This window comes from Aethalodelphis obliquidens, unplaced genomic scaffold, assembly GCF_003676395.1.
Source record: "Aethalodelphis obliquidens isolate GAN/ISIS:26980383/991018 unplaced genomic scaffold, ASM367639v1 scaffold66, whole genome shotgun sequence".
In the NCBI taxonomy this organism is placed as follows: domain Eukaryota; kingdom Metazoa; phylum Chordata; class Mammalia; order Artiodactyla; family Delphinidae; genus Aethalodelphis; species Aethalodelphis obliquidens.
In genome coordinates this window covers 1,892,206-1,913,683 of record NW_020838010.1, presented here as the reverse complement: position 1 = coordinate 1,913,683, position 21,478 = coordinate 1,892,206, and the positions used below count along the sequence as shown (strand labels likewise).

At 35.3% G+C, this 21,478-nt stretch overlaps 1 protein-coding gene across 3 annotated transcripts in view; it reads right to left on the bottom strand.

The window, feature by feature from the left end:
• Positions 1-21,478, bottom strand: part of COL4A5 (collagen type IV alpha 5 chain) — a 218,174-nt gene that overhangs the window by 84,610 nt on the left and 112,086 nt on the right. For all 3 annotated transcript variants that reach the window (XM_027089424.1, XM_027089423.1, XM_027089425.1), the window contains exons 7-19: positions 19,494-19,547; positions 18,834-18,860; positions 16,002-16,082; positions 14,201-14,263; positions 12,537-12,572; positions 12,404-12,445; positions 12,152-12,244; positions 10,472-10,525; positions 10,319-10,375; positions 9,984-10,028; positions 8,372-8,425; positions 6,763-6,804; positions 4,612-4,744 (exon numbers count right to left, since the gene is read on the bottom strand). In XM_027089424.1, coding sequence (XP_026945225.1) covers positions 4,612-4,744; positions 6,763-6,804; positions 8,372-8,425; positions 9,984-10,028; positions 10,319-10,375; positions 10,472-10,525; positions 12,152-12,244; positions 12,404-12,445; positions 12,537-12,572; positions 14,201-14,263; positions 16,002-16,082; positions 18,834-18,860; positions 19,494-19,547 — 781 coding nt within the window. The remainder of the gene's footprint in view (positions 1-4,611; positions 4,745-6,762; positions 6,805-8,371; positions 8,426-9,983; positions 10,029-10,318; positions 10,376-10,471; positions 10,526-12,151; positions 12,245-12,403; positions 12,446-12,536; positions 12,573-14,200; positions 14,264-16,001; positions 16,083-18,833; positions 18,861-19,493; positions 19,548-21,478) is intronic.

Sequence of the window (21,478 nt, the reverse complement as noted above, 5' to 3'; positions counted from 1 at the left end):
TCTTTATCCATTCATCTGTCAATGGGCACTTATGTTGCTTCCATGACCTGGCTATTGCAAATAGTGCTGCAATGAACACTGGGGTGCATGTGTCGTTTTGAATTGTGGTTTTCTCTGGGTATATGCCCAGTAGTGGGATTGCTGGGTCATATGGTAATTCTATTTTTAGTTTTTTAAGGAACCTCTATACTGTTCTCCATAGTGGCTGTATCAATTTACATTCCCACCAACAGTGCAAAAGGGTTCCCTTTTCTCCACACCCTCTCCAGCATTTGTTGTTTGTAGATTTTCTGATGATGCCCACTCTAACTGGTGTGAGGTGATACCTCATTGTAGTTTTGATTTGCATTTCTCTAATAATTAGCGATGTTGAGCAGCTTTTCATGTGCCTCTTGGCCATCTGTACGTCTTCTTTGGAGAAATGTCTATTTAGGTCTTCAAAACAGTTCCCTTTTAATCTTAGTTGTTTTTTTAAATATATTTATTTATTTGTTTATGTATGGCTATGTTGGGTCTTCGTTGCTGAGTGTGGGCTTTCTCTAGTTGCGGCGAGCAGGGGCTGCTCTTCATTGTGGTGCGTGGGCTTCTCATTGTAGTGGCTTCTCTTCTTATGCAGCACAGGCTCTAGGTGCATGGGCTCAGGACTTGTGGCGCATGGGCTTAGCTGCTCCATGGCATGCGGGATCTTCCTGGACCAGGGGTCCAACCCATGTCCCCTGCATTGGCAGGCGGATTCTTAACCACTGCATCACCAGGGAAGTCCCTAATCTTAGTTTAAGGATTTTTTTTTCCTTTTAAAAATGAATATGTATTGAATTTTACTGTTTTCTTTGCATCTATTGGCCTATCCTCTTTTAATACGTCAGTGTGGTCAATGACAGTGATGTTGAACCATCCTTGCAATCTTAGGGTAAAATCTATTTGGTCATAATATCATATTGTTTAATATACTTCTGGATTGATTTGATAATATTTTATTTAAGATTGTTACTTCCACATTCATAAGTGATATTGAACTATAGTTATTTCCAGTGTATCTCCTTGGTGGTTTGGTATTGATACTGCTAAACTGAATTTCCTTTTTAAAAAAATGTTCTGAAACAGTTTATAAACTATGAGAATCACCTGCTCAAGAACTTGGTAGATTTCATCCATAAAACTCTATAAAACCACCCACAAAACCAATGCTTTTTCATGGAGACCATTAACGTTTCAAAATCTTCTATGGTAATTGATCTACTTAGGTGTCCTACTTTCTCGGGAAAATTTTATTACTTTATGTTTTCTGTTTCATGAGGAATGTATATTTCACCTAGAATTTAAAATATATTGACATAGTTTTAGAGTTATCTTGTAATCTAAAAATTTTAATTGTAGTTATGGTAATAATCTTTTTTCTTTACTGATTTTATTTGTGCCTTCTCTTCCCTTTATCTTGATCATATTTTATTTTTACCTTTCTCAAGTTTTTCCATCTATTTTGCTTGTGCTTTTTTTAAAAATTTGTATTGGAGTATAGTTGCGTTACAATGTTGTGTTAGTTTCAGATGTACAGCAAAGTGAATCAGTTATACATATACATACATCCACTCTTTTTTAGATTCTTTTCCCATATAGGCCATTACAGAGTACTGAGTAGTGTTCCCTGTGCTATACTGTAGGTACTTGTTAGTCATCTATTTTGTATATAGTAGTGTGTATATGTCAATCCCAATCTCCCAATTTATCCCTCCCCGCCTTTGCCCCCTGATAACCATAAGTTTGTTTTCTACATCTGTAACTCTATTTCTGTTTTGTAGATAAGTTCATTGGTAGCCTGTTTTTAGATTCCACATATAAGCGCTATCATATGGTATTTGTCTTCCTCTGTCTGACTTATTTCACTCAGTATGACAATCTCTAGGTCCACGCATGTTGCTGCAAATGGCATGTGCTTGTTTTATTTCTTATTATTTTTCCAACTTAGCTCATTTATTTTCAGTATCTCTAATTTTGTGATAAATTAGGGGTACCATGAGTTTTGATACGGGTTGTTTATTTAGTATTTAGTAGTTCATCATCTCCATTTCTGTATTCTCTTTACCTCTAGAGTTATTTAGAAATATGCACTTTAATATACAAATATTTGGTGCTTTTTGTTGTTAATTTCTGACTTCATTTCACTGTGGTCACAGAGCATGGCCCGCATATAATTTTACAAGATTTTTTCTGGTCTAATAGAGTCAATTTCTATAAATGCTTCATGTGTGTTTGAAAAGAATGTACACTCTCTGCTGCACACAGTTTTTCTCTCTCCCCCATAAATACAGCTTAATTGTGTTGCTCAAATCATTTATATCCTTTTTATTTTTCACTTACTTGATATATTGGGGAGTTGCCAAATTATCCCTTGTAGTTTATCAGTTTTCATTTTACATATTCAAAGCTATATTTTTAGATGCATAAGTTTAGTGACCTTTATATCACTGTGGTATAAGTCGTCTATTTATCCACGTGAAATATCTGTTTTTTAATGCATTTTTTCATTGAATTCTATTTCACACTGTATTAGAATTGCTAAACCAGCTTTCCTTTGGTAGCATTTGCTTAATATCTTCCCATTGCTTTATTTTCAAAATTTCTATGCTGTTTTACTTTAGATATGTCTACTGTGCACAGCATACAGATATTTTTATTCTAATTTTATTTTAGTTTTTGTCTACTAATCAGTGTTTAGTCCTTTCACATTTATTGGAGTTGCTGATTTATTTTTAACTTCTTCTTGTCATTTTATTTATCTTTTTCTATTTATTCAGGTTTATCTGTGTCTGTTTTGTCCCAATCCTAATTTGTGTGACATAGATCCAGCTTTTTGGTCATCTTCTTTCCTCATCAAGTAAGTAATGTATATTATTTCTATTCTTTCCTAGTGGTTACTATTAAAATGTTTAACCTAAAACTTATATTTTTCGAAAAACTTAGAGAGTTAATAATATTTATATTCTCTCCCTCTAACAAGACAAAAAACCTTATTATTCACTTCCCCATTCTCGCTGTACGTCCATATCCTGTGTTAGTCATGTGTACAATTATACTTCCATATTGTTACTTAAAATACTTCTGTTATTTTTTATGATCCATACTTATTTAGACTTAAAATACTTTATCAATATCCCTCCTAACCACTGGTTCTTGTATCTTACCCACCCCCACCGCCAACTTCATCCTGAATTCATTATCTTCTTCTTGAAGTAAAACCTCCAGTAACTATTTCAGAGAAGATCTGGAGGTAGTAAACTTTCTAAGCATCCCATCTTCACACTAGGATGATAGTTTGATGTAATATAGAATCTCAAATTCATAGTTATTTTTCCTTATTACTTTGAAAATGTGCTCCATTATCCTCCTCTTATTCTCACTGTTTTGTAGGTGATCTGCCTTTGCTCTCAGTTTTTAAGAATTTCTTTTTACCCTTAAATTCTAAAATGTCCCTAAAATTTGTCTAGTTACGTATTTTTGTACTATTATTTTACTTTTGCTTCGTAATTCATAAGCCTTTTCACAGGGAATCATTTTTTAATAGAAAGAAGTTCTCAGCCATTAATTTTTCAAATATTGCTTCTTGTCCTATTCTCTCCTTGAACTCCTTCATGCTGGATTTTGGGACTTCTAGGTTTATCCTTTGTGCGTCTTAAATTTTATTTCATACTATCTAACACTTTAACTTTTCTGCTACATCCTTGGAGAATTCCTTATCTCAATTTTCCAGACACAGTATGTGTTTAGCCCATTACCTTGAAGTTCGAAATCCAAAGTGCATACTTAGAGCGAAATGGGACCCACAAGTTATTCTCTTTCTCCTTGGGAGGAACACTGAGTGTCACTCATCTCATCATGTTAATATTTCATTAGCCAAATATTTTTGAAGGAAAAGTAACCATAATTTATTATACATGTATGTGTGACAGATACTGTAGATGTTTTTTTCAAATATTACATAAATCCTTACTATCACCTCATTTCACAGAACATCCAAATAAACATGCTAAACAAGGGTACTGCTCAGTTTGTGGCCAAATTAGAAATGCTCTACTATACTGTGTATCTTCAACAAAGGAATGATATAAAACTCAGTATTGAGTTCCAAGATTTGACTGCACAGCAAAATCACCATGGGGATTTCTAGGTAGATGTTTCTGGAATTCTAAGTGGATAGTGCTATTTCCTATATAAAAATACAGTAAATCTTATATAACTAGGCATTATTAGCACAATGTTCCCTTTCATAACAGCATGAAAGGTATAATGATTAATTTTTGGATCATAGTACTGTTTGGTGTAATTTATTAATAACAAAAGGTAGAAATGGTATTTTTTTTAGGGTAAAAGGACACTATTCAAGTAACTTTGCTTTTTTTCTTTTTTTTTTTAAAGTACAGGTAACAAACTTGGTAAGAAAACAGGTAAGAAAAGCTATAGTAAGAGTTGAGAAGTTTCTGTCAATTAAAAAATACCTCTGTCTTCCTTGCCATGCTCACCCTGGAACTAGTATGATAATACTGTATACTTGGATTAGTAAATATACTATAAATTCAGGGCTATTAAGTACAGATTAAGTACAATCTCTTTTACCTGGAGGTCCAGGAAGGCCAGGTGGACCCTGTATTCCAGGAAATCCTCGCTCTCCTTTTTCTCCAGGCAAGCCAGGTAACCCAATGTTTCCTTTTTCTCCTACAGTTACACCAGTTCCAGGCCTAGGAATCACCTTTATTATGAAAGAAAAAAATAAAGGAATTCAAAGAGGAAGAGACTTGTTCTTCTGAAAATAACCTAGCAGCTATATATGATTACAGTGTATCATTGTCACAAGGTGTTCAGATGCAAAATCCTCAAGACTACTTACGAAGATTGTGAGTCATATTCTATATTACTTCTATGCTTCAACAGATTAGAAAATGTTCAGTGCCAGTACTAATATTACCACTCTCCTGAGCCCCAGACTTACAGAGCTAGAATTATGTTTGATATCTCTTATCTTATAATTCACATTCGATTCATTCCAATCACCTAAGCCTGATAATTCTTTACTAAAAAGGTGTCTCCAACGTGTCCCCTTCTTTCCTGTTGCAACAGCTTCTATCCTTACCTTACACTTGGACTAACAGAAGCAACTCTGAGCTTGTCCCATTTAATCCAAATCTACTACTTGGACACACTTCCTCAAGAACCAATTTTTCTGTGTTACTTGTCCTGTTAAAGGATTCAAAATTGTTCACTACTTCTTACTATATCTGATGTCACTTTTAACCCTGGACTCTGTCAAGTTACTTCTCACTCCCAATACCTCTCTCACCTGTTTCACGTCCTGAATGACCTTTTAGGAGAGTGAGATCTGATTATAATCACTTCATGCATCTTGCAGATTCCTGCTTTTGCCTTTGAATATGCCATTCTAAACATCTATAATGCCTTCCCCCAATCTTTCTCTTTGTCAACCCATATTTATTTCTTCTTCTTAAAAAGAAAAAAAAAAGAAAACACATCTCTACCAGGAAGGCTTTATTAATTAAAATCAACTAGCTGATCATTCCCTTTCTATCTTCTTAGACCCTTATGCCTAAATAATTTGACATTAAATAATCTAAATATAAATAAATTAACTTCATAGAGCTATAAAGGTAAAGTAAGCTTTACATTTAAGAAACTATCAGTTTGAGACAGAAATCATCACCTACTGGCAAAGTGAGATATTTATCCTGGCTCTTTTAGATATAAGAAATATTCAGACAAATGGACACTGAAATTTGTGGGACCTAGAATTGGGATAGTAGTTCAAAAGGGGAAGTGAGCTGTTGGATTGGAATGCACTCTCAAATTTTCCATTTCTTCTGATGTTCATCAAAATTTTATTTCATTGTTCAGAGAAATTGCTTCTTAGAGAAGTAAAACTCTGATTTTAAAATGCAAGTGAATAAAAATTGTCTAAGATCTTCTTTAAGTACCTCCTCATTAGATTTAGTAAAGTACCAAGTATCAATATCTGATACTCACTATGGACAAAAATAATTAATGTTATTCAAATGTCTGAACATATAGGTTTTATAGGCACTTGACCCTTTGCAGCTTCAGTGCAGCCGAAAGTCAAGAGTCTTAGCAAATTTCAATGATAGTAAAACCAATATGTCAACTGCAACAGTGACATTTTATTCTTAATAAGAATGAAAATATATTTGACTAGAATTTCATGGTGAATGCAAACATGACAGAAGATTTGTAAACCCCTCAAGTATTCTTTTACAGAGCAGTTTCCTACATTTCTGATTAAGAGCTCCTAGAAAGCACACACTCAGGGAAGAAAGAGGTGTGAATCAGACAATTACAAATTGAGAAAACCTATTAAGACCAAATCCATCTTTCCCCTGAGCTCTGCAGGGGAAAGGACCAATCCCCTAGTTCCTCAACACTTTCTTTTTTTGAAACTATGTAAGCAACGCTTGCACCACCTGCTGGTTACTTGAGAAATGATTTGGCAATCATGATGCAAAACAACCTAATGCCGTAATTTTGGACCTTTATTATGGAGAACTAATATACAGGCAGAACAATACAAAGACTTTGAGGTCAACATCACTGAAGTTTCGGATGTAAAGACTTTTAAGCCAGGAAAAGTTGATCTTGGAATTTTGTGTTCTATGAGGAAAAGTTACGGAGTATATAATTAAAACATGAAAATTAAAATGCACTAATAAATTTAATAAATAAAAACTGAAACAAAAAACTTACAAGTCCAGGAGGCCCAGTTGGGCCAATGTCACCTTTTTGGCCCTGTTCAATACAATTGTAAAACAGGTTAGTAAAAATCACATGAAAACATCAATTTTCTCAAAGATATAACAGATAACTATGTTTCATAAAGACCCAGAAATCCATAATAAAATATCTCAAAGAGAAATACAAAATGAGGTAATGAAACAGTACTTAGCTAAGCCTAGGAAGACCTGTGATGTTGTCTCAGATTTACAAGCTCTATGATGCTGACTAAATCAATTAACTTTTCTGCCTTATATATAGACCAGACTTCTAAGGTATGTCTAGCTGTAACATCCTTTGATTTTAAAATTCCTATTTTCCAGCAAACTATAAATACTCTATAAAGAAGATGCTGATTTACAAACTTGTAGCACTAGAATCAGCTATAATCATTACATTTTTGTTTTTTACATTTAGCCATGTTCCTTTTCAAAAAACGTGTCAACGGCATAAATTTAGTGTCATTTCCATCAGTGACAGATATTTTAGAGATGATGGACTTAACTATTATCAGGAACAGTTAATAAATCATAATTACTTTTGTGACTTTGCTCTTAGAATCTAATGAAAGACAAATTCAGACAAAACTGTTTACCCTTAACCAGTAGCTACAACAGAGGAAGAACACAGTATTCAACTGTTACTCTACTGGCCAAGACCCAAGAATAGGTATCTCTCTCACACCTCTGTTCTCATTCTAGACTTGCTCATAGGAACCTTTCATCTATCTATAAACTCCTTTTAGTTTAAGAAGATACTCTATCCTATAACTTTACTTACACTAGAAAAACAAAATTCTATTCTCTGAGTATTTATTATCTTCCTTTATTCTAGCTGTGCCTCTAAAGCCAAGCTAGAACTTGGATCTAGTTTAGAGATAAACCACCATTAAAACGTGTGCCCTCTGGGTACGTTCAAGTTTGTAACACCTTTCCCTCCTTGCCTGCAGAACAAAGCTTTTCAGTTTTGGTTTTCATAGAAAGCAATTAAAGACCAGAGAGATTGGAAAACTGGATATTTTGTGATTTGCTATAAATAGGAGAACTGTGTGCTTCATACATTCTTTCAAAGTCACTTTTAAAATAGGCTGCTAAATAAATGACTTCAGTCAGGCTGCAGAGCCAAATGAAAAAAACAACAAAGAATTAGCCACAGACTTCCAGACAATAACTGCATAGAGAATGGAAATGTTTAGTGGCAACATTCTAAATTCACAACTATATAAGCCTTTTTAGTATGAGGACCTGACTAAAATAGTGCTGAATCCTCTTTCTGGAGAACAAAAGTTTTGCCGATACATGCTCAAAGCAAAGGCATCAACTTTTAACAATGGAAATGCTAAAGTTAAACATTTCTCCATGTATTTCTATCACATGGACTGTGATTTAGGATAGTGAGTGAAAATTTAGAGGAACTGGTATAACAGAAAAGGGAGCAACACCAAAAGATGGATAAAGAAGGTATGTTTTGAATACAAAAGCTAGTTATTTAGAATTTTTTCATTTATAACTCAAACTTGGGCAAGAAAAGGAGTGTACTAACTGGAATAAAACCAGTCACTTCAAAGTGTTAAAATTCTTACCTTTTCTCCATCCCTTCCTGGTTCACCAGGGTAACCAGGATCACCAGGCAAACCCTTTAAAACATGGAAGACAGAGTGACATCAGCAAAAATGGTGGAGTAATTAGGACCTCCAAAAATCCTCTCCTCCATGAAAGCAACAAGGACACTTGCAAAAATGGTCAGAGTCAACCTTTTTAGAACTCTAGAAATTAACCAAAGGCTTGCAGCAATCCAGGAAGTGTTTCTTGAAAAAAAATAAAAGATTGAATCTTGGTGAGAACACAGAGGTTTGTGGCTCTATTCCCATCACACTTCCTCAGCTCCGCAGTAGCCTTGAAAACCAACAGCTCACAATCAAGGTAAAAACCAGCAGCACAGCAGCAACTGGAAGGGAAAGAACCAGGTTGAAGCTTCTTCAAAGCCCCATTCCCAGAGAATTGTCATTTTTGACCTGTCTGGTGGTTCCCAAAAAGATCCCACTTGCATGGCTATGTTTATTTGACCTAATTTTAGTTCTCCCAGTGCAAACAGAGAAAAGCGTTTTCCCTGGGGATATCAGTCAAAAACAATCAGAGGGAATTGCTGAACATCATGGCTGCCTAAATCACTTTTCCAAAGGAAGCCAGTAACTGGGGCCCTGAATTTAACCCCACCTTATGCCATTTTATATGTTTAAGCCATTGGTGAATCTAGAGTTTATAAGCTGAGGACTGCCTGTTTAGGAAAATCATCTGGAAATCAATTTATCTGACTTTATAACTTCCAGTCTTGTTAAGAATGCTCCCTTTCCTTCAGAATAGTCTCCAAATTTCATCAAATTTTCTATCTGTCCTGGAAAACCTCTTTTAACATCTATGGTGGATACTCTTGAAACTGAGGCTGCCTGAAATAGTGTTCCTGGACTTGCATATTTTATTTTCCTCTTTTTTGGGTAGCAATTAGAATTATATGTCAAAACTTTTACTGAAAAAACTTGCATTCACACAAAAAATAGTATGGGAATGTTTTTAGCAGTTTATTCCTGATGGCCCAAACCGGAAACAACCAAAATATCCTTCAATGGGTAAATGCATAAACAAACCTTGGTACATCCATATAACCACATAATGGTCAGCAATTAAAAGTTAATGAATTACTGATATACAGTACAGTGCGTTATGCTATATGAAAGAATTCTGATTCAAAAAGCTATACACAATATGACTCCATTTATATGCCACTCTGGAATAGGCAGCATTATAGGGATGGAGAACAGATCAGTTGTTTCCAGGGGCTTTGGGGAAGGGTAGGGAATAGCTACAAAGGATCGTGAGGGAACTTTTGAGGGGACGGAACTATTTTTTATTATGGAGATCGTTACACAACTGTACGTGTTTAGCAAAATACACAGAACTGTACACTAAAAATGGTTCATTTTACTGTATACAAATTATATCTCAGTAAACCTGACAAAAATCTGTCTTGAAAAACAGAGAAATTTCAAATTCACATTCAGAAAAGAAAGAAAGCAAAATTTCCATTCATTTATACTACTTCCAAAGCCAAGCTTCTTTGCTATCCTGCTTCTTTACCAACATGTACAAATGTTGCCATTTTTTTTTTGAGGGAAGGGATAGACTTTAAATACTCACTGGAATTCCTGGTTGGCCATTCTCTCCATCTTTGCCCGGTTTACCCTATAGGATTCAAGGAAATGTAAGAATATATATTTGTTATTTGGAAATATAAGGTTAAAGAATATAACAAGCTTTTTCCTGCGTGGGACTCTCTTAAGTAGACTTTTCGGACTTCAGTGTTATAATAAATAAATGAATATGTCAGTCATGACATTTTGAGGCAATGAAAGCAGGATTTAAGAGGAAAAAAAGAAAATGACACACATGTGCATGTGCACCGGCAGGCGCACACACACACATAGACACATTTAAAATTTTTTGCAAAGAGTATTAGTAGCCGTAACACTTACTCTTTTGCCAGGCTCTCCTTGCTCACCCTTCTCACCTTTCACACCACCTGGAGGACCCTGTACACACAAAAGTAATTTTACATTGGTTCATGGAGTACTATGTGTCAATATCAATTTACATTAAATGATGCTAAAGAATTTTAGGTTACTTACTGGAGGACCACGTATCCCTGGAGGTCCAGGAGGCCCTTGGTCACCAGGAAGTCCCTATGCAGTAGTAGGGAGAAGGAAAGCAATATAAATACAGTTAGCACTAGAGCTAGCTAGGAACACTTTTAACAAGCTGAACTATAAACTCATGTAATATAACCAAAGATAATAAGATGTTTCAAATTCAAAGTTGAAATCTACTAGGCAAAAAATCTAGAGCCATCTTTGCTCATTTCAGCTAATTTTTAGGACAAGCCAAGTTTTGAGGTAAATAGCAAGAAAACACTTCAAATTAAAGTATTAATGATTTTTTTTAGTTTATTTATTTATTTTATTTTGGGTTGTGTTGGGTCTTTGTTGCTGCACGCAGGCTTTCTCCAGTTGCGGCGAGCGGGGGCTACTCTTCGTTGCGGTGCTAGGCCTTCTCATTGCGGTGGCTTCTCTTGTTGTGAAGCACAGGTTCTAGATGCGCGGGCTTCAGTAATTGTGGCACGCAGACTCAGTTGTGGCTCGCGGGCTCTAGAGCGCAGGCTCAGTAGTTGTGCCACCCGGGCTTAGTCGCTCCATGGCATGTGGGACCTTCCCGTACCAGGGCTTGAACCCCTGTCCCCTGCATTGGCAGGTGGATTCTTAACCACTGCACCACCAGGGAAGTCCCAAAAGTATTAATGATTTTTTATTCTTATAAAATATTTTATAAAAAGCAAGGGTACCTAAAACTTGGAGATTTGGGAGCTATATAACACACATCCATTTTGGCAGAGATTTAAATGGCCCAATACATATTGATGGTAGAGTTTCAGTATAATTTGTCCTTTATTCTTAACTTTCTTATTAGCATTTAAGTGAAACAACAATGCACACACTCTGTTGAAGGGTGAGCCACTATTCTATAAAAGATGTGTTTGATCCCCTCATCTACTCTAGTAGAAGCAATGTATCAGAAAATTATTTCTAAAAACGACAAGATTTTATAGAGTAATACCATCTTTCTCCCCGCATATCAGTGAAATGTAGAGTCATCTAAAACAATGACAATCTATCTTACCATGACTTGATTTTGTATATAAAGGTATTATTCATAATAGCCAAAAATGGAGAAAAATCCAAGTGCCCATCAACCGTTGAATTAATAAATAAAATGTGGAATATACACACATAGGAATATTATTCAGCCATAAAAATGAACAAAGTACCAATACATGCTACAACATGGATGAACTTGAAAACATTATAATAAGTAAAAGAAACCAGACAGAGAAGACCGTATATTGTATGATTCCATTTATACAAAATGTCCAAAATAAGCAAATCTACAGAGCCAAAAATTAGATTGGTGGTTGCCCAGGGCTCGAGAGTTTGGGGAGAAATGGGGAGTCATAACTAACTGGTATGGGGTTTTGCTGGAGGGGGCTCATGAGAATGTTCTAAACTTAAATTGTAGTGGTGGTTTCACCACCCTGTGAATATACTAAAAAAATATGTAATTGTGCCCTTTAAATGGGTGAATTGTATGGTATATAAAGTATATCTCAATCAAGCCACTTTAAAATTTTAATTATCTCAAATCCTTGTTATTTTAAAAGGACTTTCACATATAACCTTATTCCAGCTTGTAATGCATTTTAATGCAATGCTACTTTCATAGCAAGATATTCATTGATTTCCTCCCTACATACTCACCTGATCTCCTTTCTGAAACTCTACATCAATTGGTCTTTTCTGTTCACTGATCTGCCCAGGTGGCCCAGGGGGGCCCTGAAGACCTTGCTCACCCTGTTTTCAAGATAAAATAAGAAAGTGACATTTCATAGTTTAAACAGACAATAATATAACATGTAAGCTAAGACAGTTGCAGGAAGCAAAACCACAAGTTCAAATGACTATGACAGGAAAAAACTGAGGGCTAAATAAGCAACTTTCTTCTTTACTCACCTTCTCACCCTTGGGTCCCTGGAAATTTAAGCCCATATTCCCCTGAAGAGAAAGATTTCAATTTAAAATCTCATTGACAATAACAAAAATAATCCACACCAAATAAAAGATGTAAAAAAAAAAAGAAAACTACCTTTGGTCCTGGAAGTCCTGGTGGGCCAGGAGGGCCCTAAGAATAAAAGACACAGAAAAGGGAAAAAAGTGTTATATTAATGAGTATATTAAAAAATTATTTGGTTTCATAAAAAGTGAGGACTGAAAAAGCCCTTCAAAATAATATTTCCTGGGGTTTTTTCTCATTGCTTTCTAGTCAGAGACACACATTTAAATTGATCTAAAGAAACTAGATAATTGTGGAGACTTCTCATGACAGGCTACAAGTGGGCGGGGGAAGAAATGCAAGGATGGGTAGAGGCAGAGGAGTAACACTCGTGCCAAAAATCAATACAAAAATTAATCTCAACAAACATCAAATTTATCGTATCAGAATTATACGTTAAATTTAGGTACCATAAGACAATTAACTGTCTAGTTCTAAAAAGCATGTGTTTACTTTTTTAGTCCAGTTTTATTTTATATAATCTTTGTATATTTGAGAATGTTTCAAGGTTTGAAAAGTTAAATTGGCATTTGTCTGCCCAAGTATATCACTTCTTGATGTCAGCTGACCTATTTATTTACATATTGTACCTTGGTGGCATTTCTAAGACTTTGCTTCATCTGTTGAATCAGGGTTAATTGCAGGGACATTAAGAAGCACAGAGTGAATCTGTTATGTGGTCACAAGAGTTAACGAAATTCAAGGTGTAACAATACACCTAGGGTAGGCCAAGGTTGGAAATAACAGAGTTAGGAAAAAGTGCCATGGTCCAGAATCTCATGTTTTGCAAGACACCTACAACTAAAACAAACTAAACTCAGAGGTTTTCTAATCCTCTCCCAAAGATTTATAAAAAAGACAAAATCACAATCTTTTTCTGATAGATCTTCTAGTATTTATCGAACGTTATTTCCTTCATTCATGAATAGGGGACCAATTGTCACAAGCAAAAATGTACACTCTATAAAGGCATAATGAAAACTGTCACTTAAATATATGGTAGATGAGCGATAGAGTGGCATATGAGAAATTACTTTGACTGAAGTACAATTTTCTTGCCCTTTTAAGAGGGCAACAGCAGAGCTCTAAGTCTAAAACATGACTTGAATGAAATCTAAGTATTTCAGGGGTAAAAGTACTTACAATTTATTAGAGTAGAAAATGTAAGTGACCATACAGGTAGTAAAGTAAGAGAACTGGTTGCACATTCAGGGTCTTTATAAGTTTTTGCTTCTTTCCTGGGGAATACCAATCCTTATCCCATTGCACAGTGATTCACTACCCTCACCAATCCTACTGTTTTGTTACAGGTCCTTAAGAAATGAGAGCCATTTTTTTTGTGAATATCTGTTTTGTGAATACCTCTTTAACAGCAAACCACAGCTTGAAGAAACATATTTCATCAAGTGACTGAAGAACTGCCTTAGAAGACTTCATAAGATGGCCAGAACTGACAAAATATTTTAAATCTTTCCTTTTGTGTACTTCATTTTTTCCATCTATAAAATGGAGCTATTACTTAGCATATATATTGTTCACCATAACACTGTAAAATCTCACATAAATAAGAAAATTTAAGAAAACTATAGATCATGAACACTATAAATACATTATACTTTCAAGTAATACAAATAATATTAATATTTGTGAAAGAAATCAAAAGAAAAGGAGAAATGAAATTACAGAAGCAACCTTACCATCAAACCTGGTGGTCCTAGGGGACCAATTGGCCCTGGTATACCAGTGGGACCAGCTGGGCCCTGTTACAAAGGAAGTAAAGAAAAGGATGAGAAAAAAAAGTCTCACTGTATTGTATAAAGAACTAAATGGATGAAATTCTAACTTCAGTTGCCAGAATTCTGTTGTACATTTCTATAATTCTGAAGTGTTATAAGCAGAATTTTAAAATGTAGAAGAATAAAAGCATTAAATAACTATAAAGAAATTCAGCTAAACAAAATGGGTGCATTAGAAAACTTATGTTTTACAGTGGTACATAACAAATGTGGGACAAACACATAGTAAGGAAGTTTTAAAATATAAAGCAATAACGATGGGCATTTAGTGGGGCTTTTATGCTAGAAATGGGAAGGGAAAGGCTACTAGGTTCAAGGTGGCTTCTCTAATTTTAAAATAAAAATAAATAAGATTAAAGACAAAGAAGGAAGTGAGAATAACTGGGACAAAAGGTAAGGGAATGATATAACTGTTTTGGAACACAATTTGGCATCTTAAGGAGTTGAAATTTTGACTGCCCTGAAATCTAGTAATTTTATATCTAGGTATAAATCCTGGATTATTCTGTAATTTAAAAAAATCTCAAAACAACCCAAATATCCAACAATAGGAGATCAGAGAAACAAATTCTAGTATATTCAAACGAGGACTGTTATACGGAAGTGAAACTGAATGAACTACAGCCACATACAATAATATGGATGAATCTTAACATATCAAATAGAAAAAGTTGGAGAAAACTACACATAAATTTTGTATTATTTCAAAAGCTAAATACTCTTGTTTAAAGATATATGTATATATAATAAAACTATTTTTAAGAAGCAATGGAACACCCAGGATGGTAGTCACATCTTGGGAGAATGCAGAAGGATGTGGCTGCCAAGGAAACCACAGGTTGATTCAAAATTATTTGTAATGTTCTAGTTCTTAAACACTGTGTTGGGTTCATAAGTGTTCATTTGGTTGTTATGCTTCATAACCTACATATATTTTGCATGTATTCTGATATTTTCAAATATAACATAATACAAATTTATAAGAGATAAAAGATTGGGAGTACTTAAGAACATATGGATGGGTTATATCAAGTATGGAATGAGAAGGTGGTAATGAAAAAAGTTCCTGAAATTGTATCTTAGTGAGCAAATACTAGAAAGTACTGATTTTTATTTTTGGCAAAGGGATCAATCTTCATGAAAAATAAACCTCAAGAAATTAATTTCCTAATCTATAAATTCGCAAAAGTTATTGTTGTCTCCATGTATGTTACGTGTAGGCTGACATGACTATTTTTCTGAAAATTATACTTGATGTTCACTATGTATAAATTTTATCCTTTTAGCTTTCAAAATATGTTCATGTTATATATAACTGATAATGTTACAAATTATGTCTTCTAATATCTTAAATGGGAAACCCACAATTTTTATTTTTAATCAGACCATTTACTCCTACCACCCTACTGATCCCCACAGCATAGGAATAAGAATATAGAAGCCTATTTCTGCTGCGAAACCCCAAAACAAAAATTTCCATGGAAACTGGACTGAGAGTTAAAAGAACAAAGCAGCGCTTCTTAAAATTCTCCCTGGTCCAGAATACTTTTATTTTCACGTACAAGGTACCTGCAATATCTATCAAACCTCAAGTGATAATTTCTATAACTAAAATAGACAGTATTAAAGGCAGAGGATAAAAAAGTGATGCTGTGGTCTGATTTAATCAGTATAGCAAAGAAGAAAATCACCAGATGCTTACTTGTATTCCAGGAGGACCGGGAAATCCTGGATTACCCTTTGGCCCTGGCAGTGATGACATAATTATACTACCTGGTTCTCCCTGAAAGAAATCATCAATGGAAATTGTAAGTAATAGTTATGATACATGAAAACTGGCAAGAACACAAAAAAGTGATCTGAGAATTCAATCTGTCACAGAAGTGTCCCCAAAGATTACGCGATCTCAGTAATTAACGTGAATAAATTTACCTTTTAAAGGAAAATGAGGAAGTGGCCAGAGTACGCTGAAGTACAGTCGATTTATTAAGAACCTGTCATACCTTTAGTTACTCATTCATTAAAAACATTTATTAAATATAAATATTTGCCAAGAATTATGTTAGGCTTTGGATGCTTTGTAGTGAAGAAGATAAACAAGACTTCTGTTCTTATTGTACTAATAATATACTGGGGAAATTCAGACCATAATGCATAAACAAATAAGATGACAAAATTTTCTGTTTAGGACTATAAAGGAAAACTACATGGTACATGATAAAGAAACAGTGGAGGGCTTCCCTGGTAACGCAGCAGTTAAGAATCTGCCTGCCAATGCAGGGGACACGGGTTCAAGCTCTGGTCCGGGAAGATCCTGCATGCCGCAGAGCAACTAAGCCCGTGCACCACAACTACTGAGCCTGCGCTCTAGAGCCCGCGAGCCACAACTACTGAAGCCTGTGTGCCTAGAGCCCGTGTTCTGCAACAAGAGAAGCCACCGCAATAAGAAGCCCATGCACCCCAGTGAAGAGTAGCCCCCGCTCACCGCAACTAGAGAAAGCCCACGTGCAGCAACAAAGACCCAACACAGCCAAAAATAAATTTAAAAAAAAAAGAAACAGTGGAGGACTAAAAAGAAATGATAATTATGTGACGTGATGGAGGGGCTAACTATCGTTACAATGGCGATCACATTACAAAATATAAATGTATCAAATTAACATGTTGTACACCTTAAATTTACACAATGTTATATATCAAATATATTTCAACTAAAAAAAAGAAATAGTGGAGGAAATTAGTTTGGGTAGTAAAGAAGGGCAATCTATGAAGTTAACATTCATGCTGAGATCTAAAGGATAATAAGGAGTCAGCCAGGTGAAGATGGGGGAAGAGCATTAGGCAGTGTAAGCAGCATGAACAAAGGACCCAGAAAGAGAAGAGCTTGGGCACATTCAAATAACTTAATGCAGACAGGTGTGATCAGTGAGCCAAAGGAAAAGTGGTTTAAGATACGGCTGGAATATGGGGCAAAGACCAGAATATGCAGGTCTTACAGGCAATGGAAAAGAATGTGAACTGTATCCTAGATGCAGTGGAAAGCCCTTGAAGGTGTATAAGGAGGGAGATTAAATATTTTTCATTTTGTGAGAGTCCTCTATTATGTGGAAACTTCTTATATTCTTAGTGTATCCTGACTGATACTGATTCAACATTATTTAGGATTATGGCTTTTGGACTGTTGTATCTTTTGGTATGAAATGACATTATGCAATAGAAAGGCAATCTATTTGCTGGCAAACATGTCATTCAAATCAAATATTCTGTCTTGCTGTCCCACACCAGAAACAGAGCCAGGTCTGGCATTAGGAGCCATGGAGGCAGCAAAAACCTCTCTTCTGGGATTCAAGGTTTCTCCAAAAGTTCTGTGCTTCATAACAAGGAGGGAGATTAAATTATTGATTTACATTTTTAAAAGATCATTCTTGGCTGCTCTGTACAGAATAAATCAGGCTGGGAGGTGAGGGTGTGTAAAAAAAGAAACTAGTTAAGAGGCTACTACCTAGTCCAGATGAGGCATTATGATTAGTGTGGTGGCAGTGGAAATGAATAAAAGTGGATGAATCTATGATATATTTTACAAGCAAAATTAACAGCATTTAGAGATAGCATGGAATGAGGAGCTGTGTGAAGAAGTAGAAAATGCAAATACTAACTCTCAGGTTTTGATACATGCAAAAGTGTACATGATAGTGATACAAATTTTAGAGATGGGGAAAACAGGAGGAACAGGTTCATTTGGGGGTCTGGGTTAACTTTGAGCATGTTAATTTGAATGTCTGGGAGATATCTGAGTGGAGATGTCAGGGAGGCTGTTTAATACATGCATCTAACACAGAAGAAAATTCTGTTTTAGACAAAGAAATGTAGGTGTTCCATAACTAGACAGCAATCAATAACATGAGCATTAATAATATTGCTAGGCATAGAAGAGAAGAAGGGGTCAGGACTGTGTCCTGATACCTGCTGGATAGAATAACATGAGCTTGCATAGAAGGCTGCAGAATGACCAGGGATGCATAAGAAAAATCAGGAAAAGGTAGCGTCTCAGAAGCCAGAGAGAAAGAATATTTCTAGAGGGAGCAGGTGGTCAACTGTGGTGGTCCAGTGGCTGAGACTCTGCGCTCCCAATGCAGGGGGCCTGGGTTCTGTCCCTGGTCAGGGAACTTGATCCCACATGCCGCAATTAAGAGTTCGCGTGCCACAACTAAAAATCAAAGATCCCGCGTGCCACAACTAAGACCCTGTGCAGCCAAATAAGTAAATAAATAAATATTTTAAAAATGTAATGAGGAAGGTATCAAAAAAGAAATGTGAGTCTGATATACACATTTGCAAGTGTATCAGCCCATAAGAGGTACTTAAAGCCACGAGAACAAAGGAGACTACTTAAGGAGAGCTCGTAAATGTGCACCTGCACAACTTCTAGAAGCATCCATTTTAAGACAGAAGTCAGAGACATTATCTGATTGAAGATGCAGGCTTTCTAAATATTTTATTCAAAATGTTTACCTTCCCAACATGAGATGCTTACCTTCATACCTGGGATTCCAGGAGGTCCCTATTATTAAAAAGAAAAGGGATTATTTTATATACATGAGAGGGGAGCAAGCAAAAGAACACAAATTGAATAGACTACTGTAAGATCATTCTGAGTACAAGGTATCTTAAGATACTTAGAGATGACGTTTATATTAAATACCACAGAATCTTCAGTTTTACAGAGCAGAGAGCTCTGTGTATTACTAACTTCTTTTATAAAAAATCCTCTTCTTGGGCTTCCCTGGTGTCACAGTGGTTAAGAATCCACCTGCCAATGCAGGGCACATGGGTTCGAGCCCTGGTCCGGAAAGATCCCACATGCCGCAGAGCAACTAAGCCCGTGCGCCACAACTACTGAGCCTGCGCTCTAGAGCCCGCGAGCCACAACTACTGAGCCCGTGCCACGCAACAAAGAGTAGCCCCCACTCGCCACAACTAGAGAAAGCCTGTGTGCAGCAACGAAGACCCAACATAGCCATAAATAAATAAACAAATAAATAAATAAATAAATTTATATTAAAAAATCCTCTTCTAGTTTAGTATTTCAAAATGTACTACTTTGTTCCACATGAATGCACTGAGCTCACTTTCTACAATTCTGCTTCTTCTGTTAATTCCTGTGTTCATTATAATCCCAAATTTTATAACTTACTGGAGGACCCTGTAAACCAGGAAAACCGGGACTGCCTGGAAATCCACGTTCTCCCTAGAAGGAGTTAAAAATAAAGAACGTGAGGAACAAAAAACAAAGCGTAGCTATACCAACAAACAATGACTTATTGAAAAGACTTCTGTAAAAGCCATTTTGAAACATACCAGATTGCCAAAAATTCATTAGCCTTCACTTTCCAATTACTTCAATATCTACTATCCATATCAATTCAGCCTTCTAAGATACTTTTATCTCTACTCATCAATCCCAATCAGAAATAAAGAAAAAAATCTTCTACCTTAGTCATTTTCTTCTGACAAATCCATTTTGAGACAATCATACCACAGATTCCTGGCCATCATCACATTTAATAGTTAATGATCTGCCCCAATTTCCTGCCCATGTATTATATAGATTTTTATTTTAACTGCCCTATTGCATTTTTCTTTCATCATAAACTATTTCAAATTATTTTTGTAAAGAGGAAAAGATGATAAGAAAGAATGCCATTAATATCACCAAAAGGACAATAATAGCAATAGTTCTAGCAATTGCAGGTCATTATGTTCTCTAGGCACCCAATTTTTCTCACTCCCTTTTGTAAAGTACTAATATGGACATTTGGTTTAGAAAACAAAAGCTAAAATTGCTGTAGAAGAACCCCAATGCAACCTCCTTTCAAATATCTATATGCCATAGTAATCTTAGAAACATCCTCATCAGAGGCTTAAAAGAGTAAAATGATTACAGCTATGTGCCTTTGAGTTACTGTCCAATATCCCTCCCTCCACCACTTTTTACACATGGACAAAGTAGGCCCAGAGAGAAAGGGAGTGGCCTGTACACTGAGTTTAGAAGACAGAAAACAAAACAACCCATGTATTCTGGCTCCATCTCTAGGGTTCGTTCTATTAGTTACGTAGTTAGAAATATAAGAAACCATTTAATCTGAAAGTATACATAATAAATCCATTTTCAAAAACTTTGTTGCCTCAAACACAAGCTAATCATGAGATCTGCTAAGGTGCTGCTTTAACAAAAAGAAAGAAAAAGATCCCTCTAATCACATAGCATGCTATACTCATTGTAGATACATCTGGTCTTCAAAAGTAAAACTGGCTAGTGGTCTGTTGCTCAAGGCGTGCTGGCAAAAACCAAACAAATTACCAGAATAGGCATACAAATGTAGCCTACTTTAACATGCAATGTGCCATGCAAACTAATTCCACATTGGTTCTATGACTGTAAGGTCACCCCAAGCAGAAATGAAGAACTAAGCCTCACAAAACAAACCCACAATCAAAATCAAAATGATAATAATAATAATAAATAATGGCATTATTATTATTGGCAAGGGTCACAACGACTTGGAGAAATATTGGAGGTAAAAATATTTTATTGCCTTCAAGTATATACTACAACGATTATCACAAAACGTGGCCTCCCATAATGCAAAATAGCTTTTTCAAGTTATTTTAAATATATGCCCTAATATAAAATATGACACATGTCATTAGTTAGAAAAATCTAGGGTATTTCATAAATAGTTTCACTGAATATTATGTGCAAAATGGAAATGCCAAAAGGATATACAGAAAATAATAATAAATTTCATTAACCTATAGGAAAATGAGAAAAGTGAGGGAAGAAGAAGCAGAAACAATAATATGTAAGCATTCAAAAAGAGCAGATTTTCCTCTTTTTTTTTTCTTTCTCTCATTTTATATTAAATCCAAATAGTTGGAATTAGGATTGACTGAAGATAAGAAAAGAGGGTCAGGAAACGATGTTTGTAGTATGTGAAGTTTTATTTTTTCACTTGTTAAATTCATTATTTTCACTGATGGAGAAGTTTCAGGTTTCATACTAATAGTTTATGGTAAAAACTGATGTGATATATTACATATAGATTTTTAAGATTTTTCTTAAGGAAGTTATTAGGCAAGGTAAAGAAGTTTTAAGAACATGAAAGATTTGAAAACTTA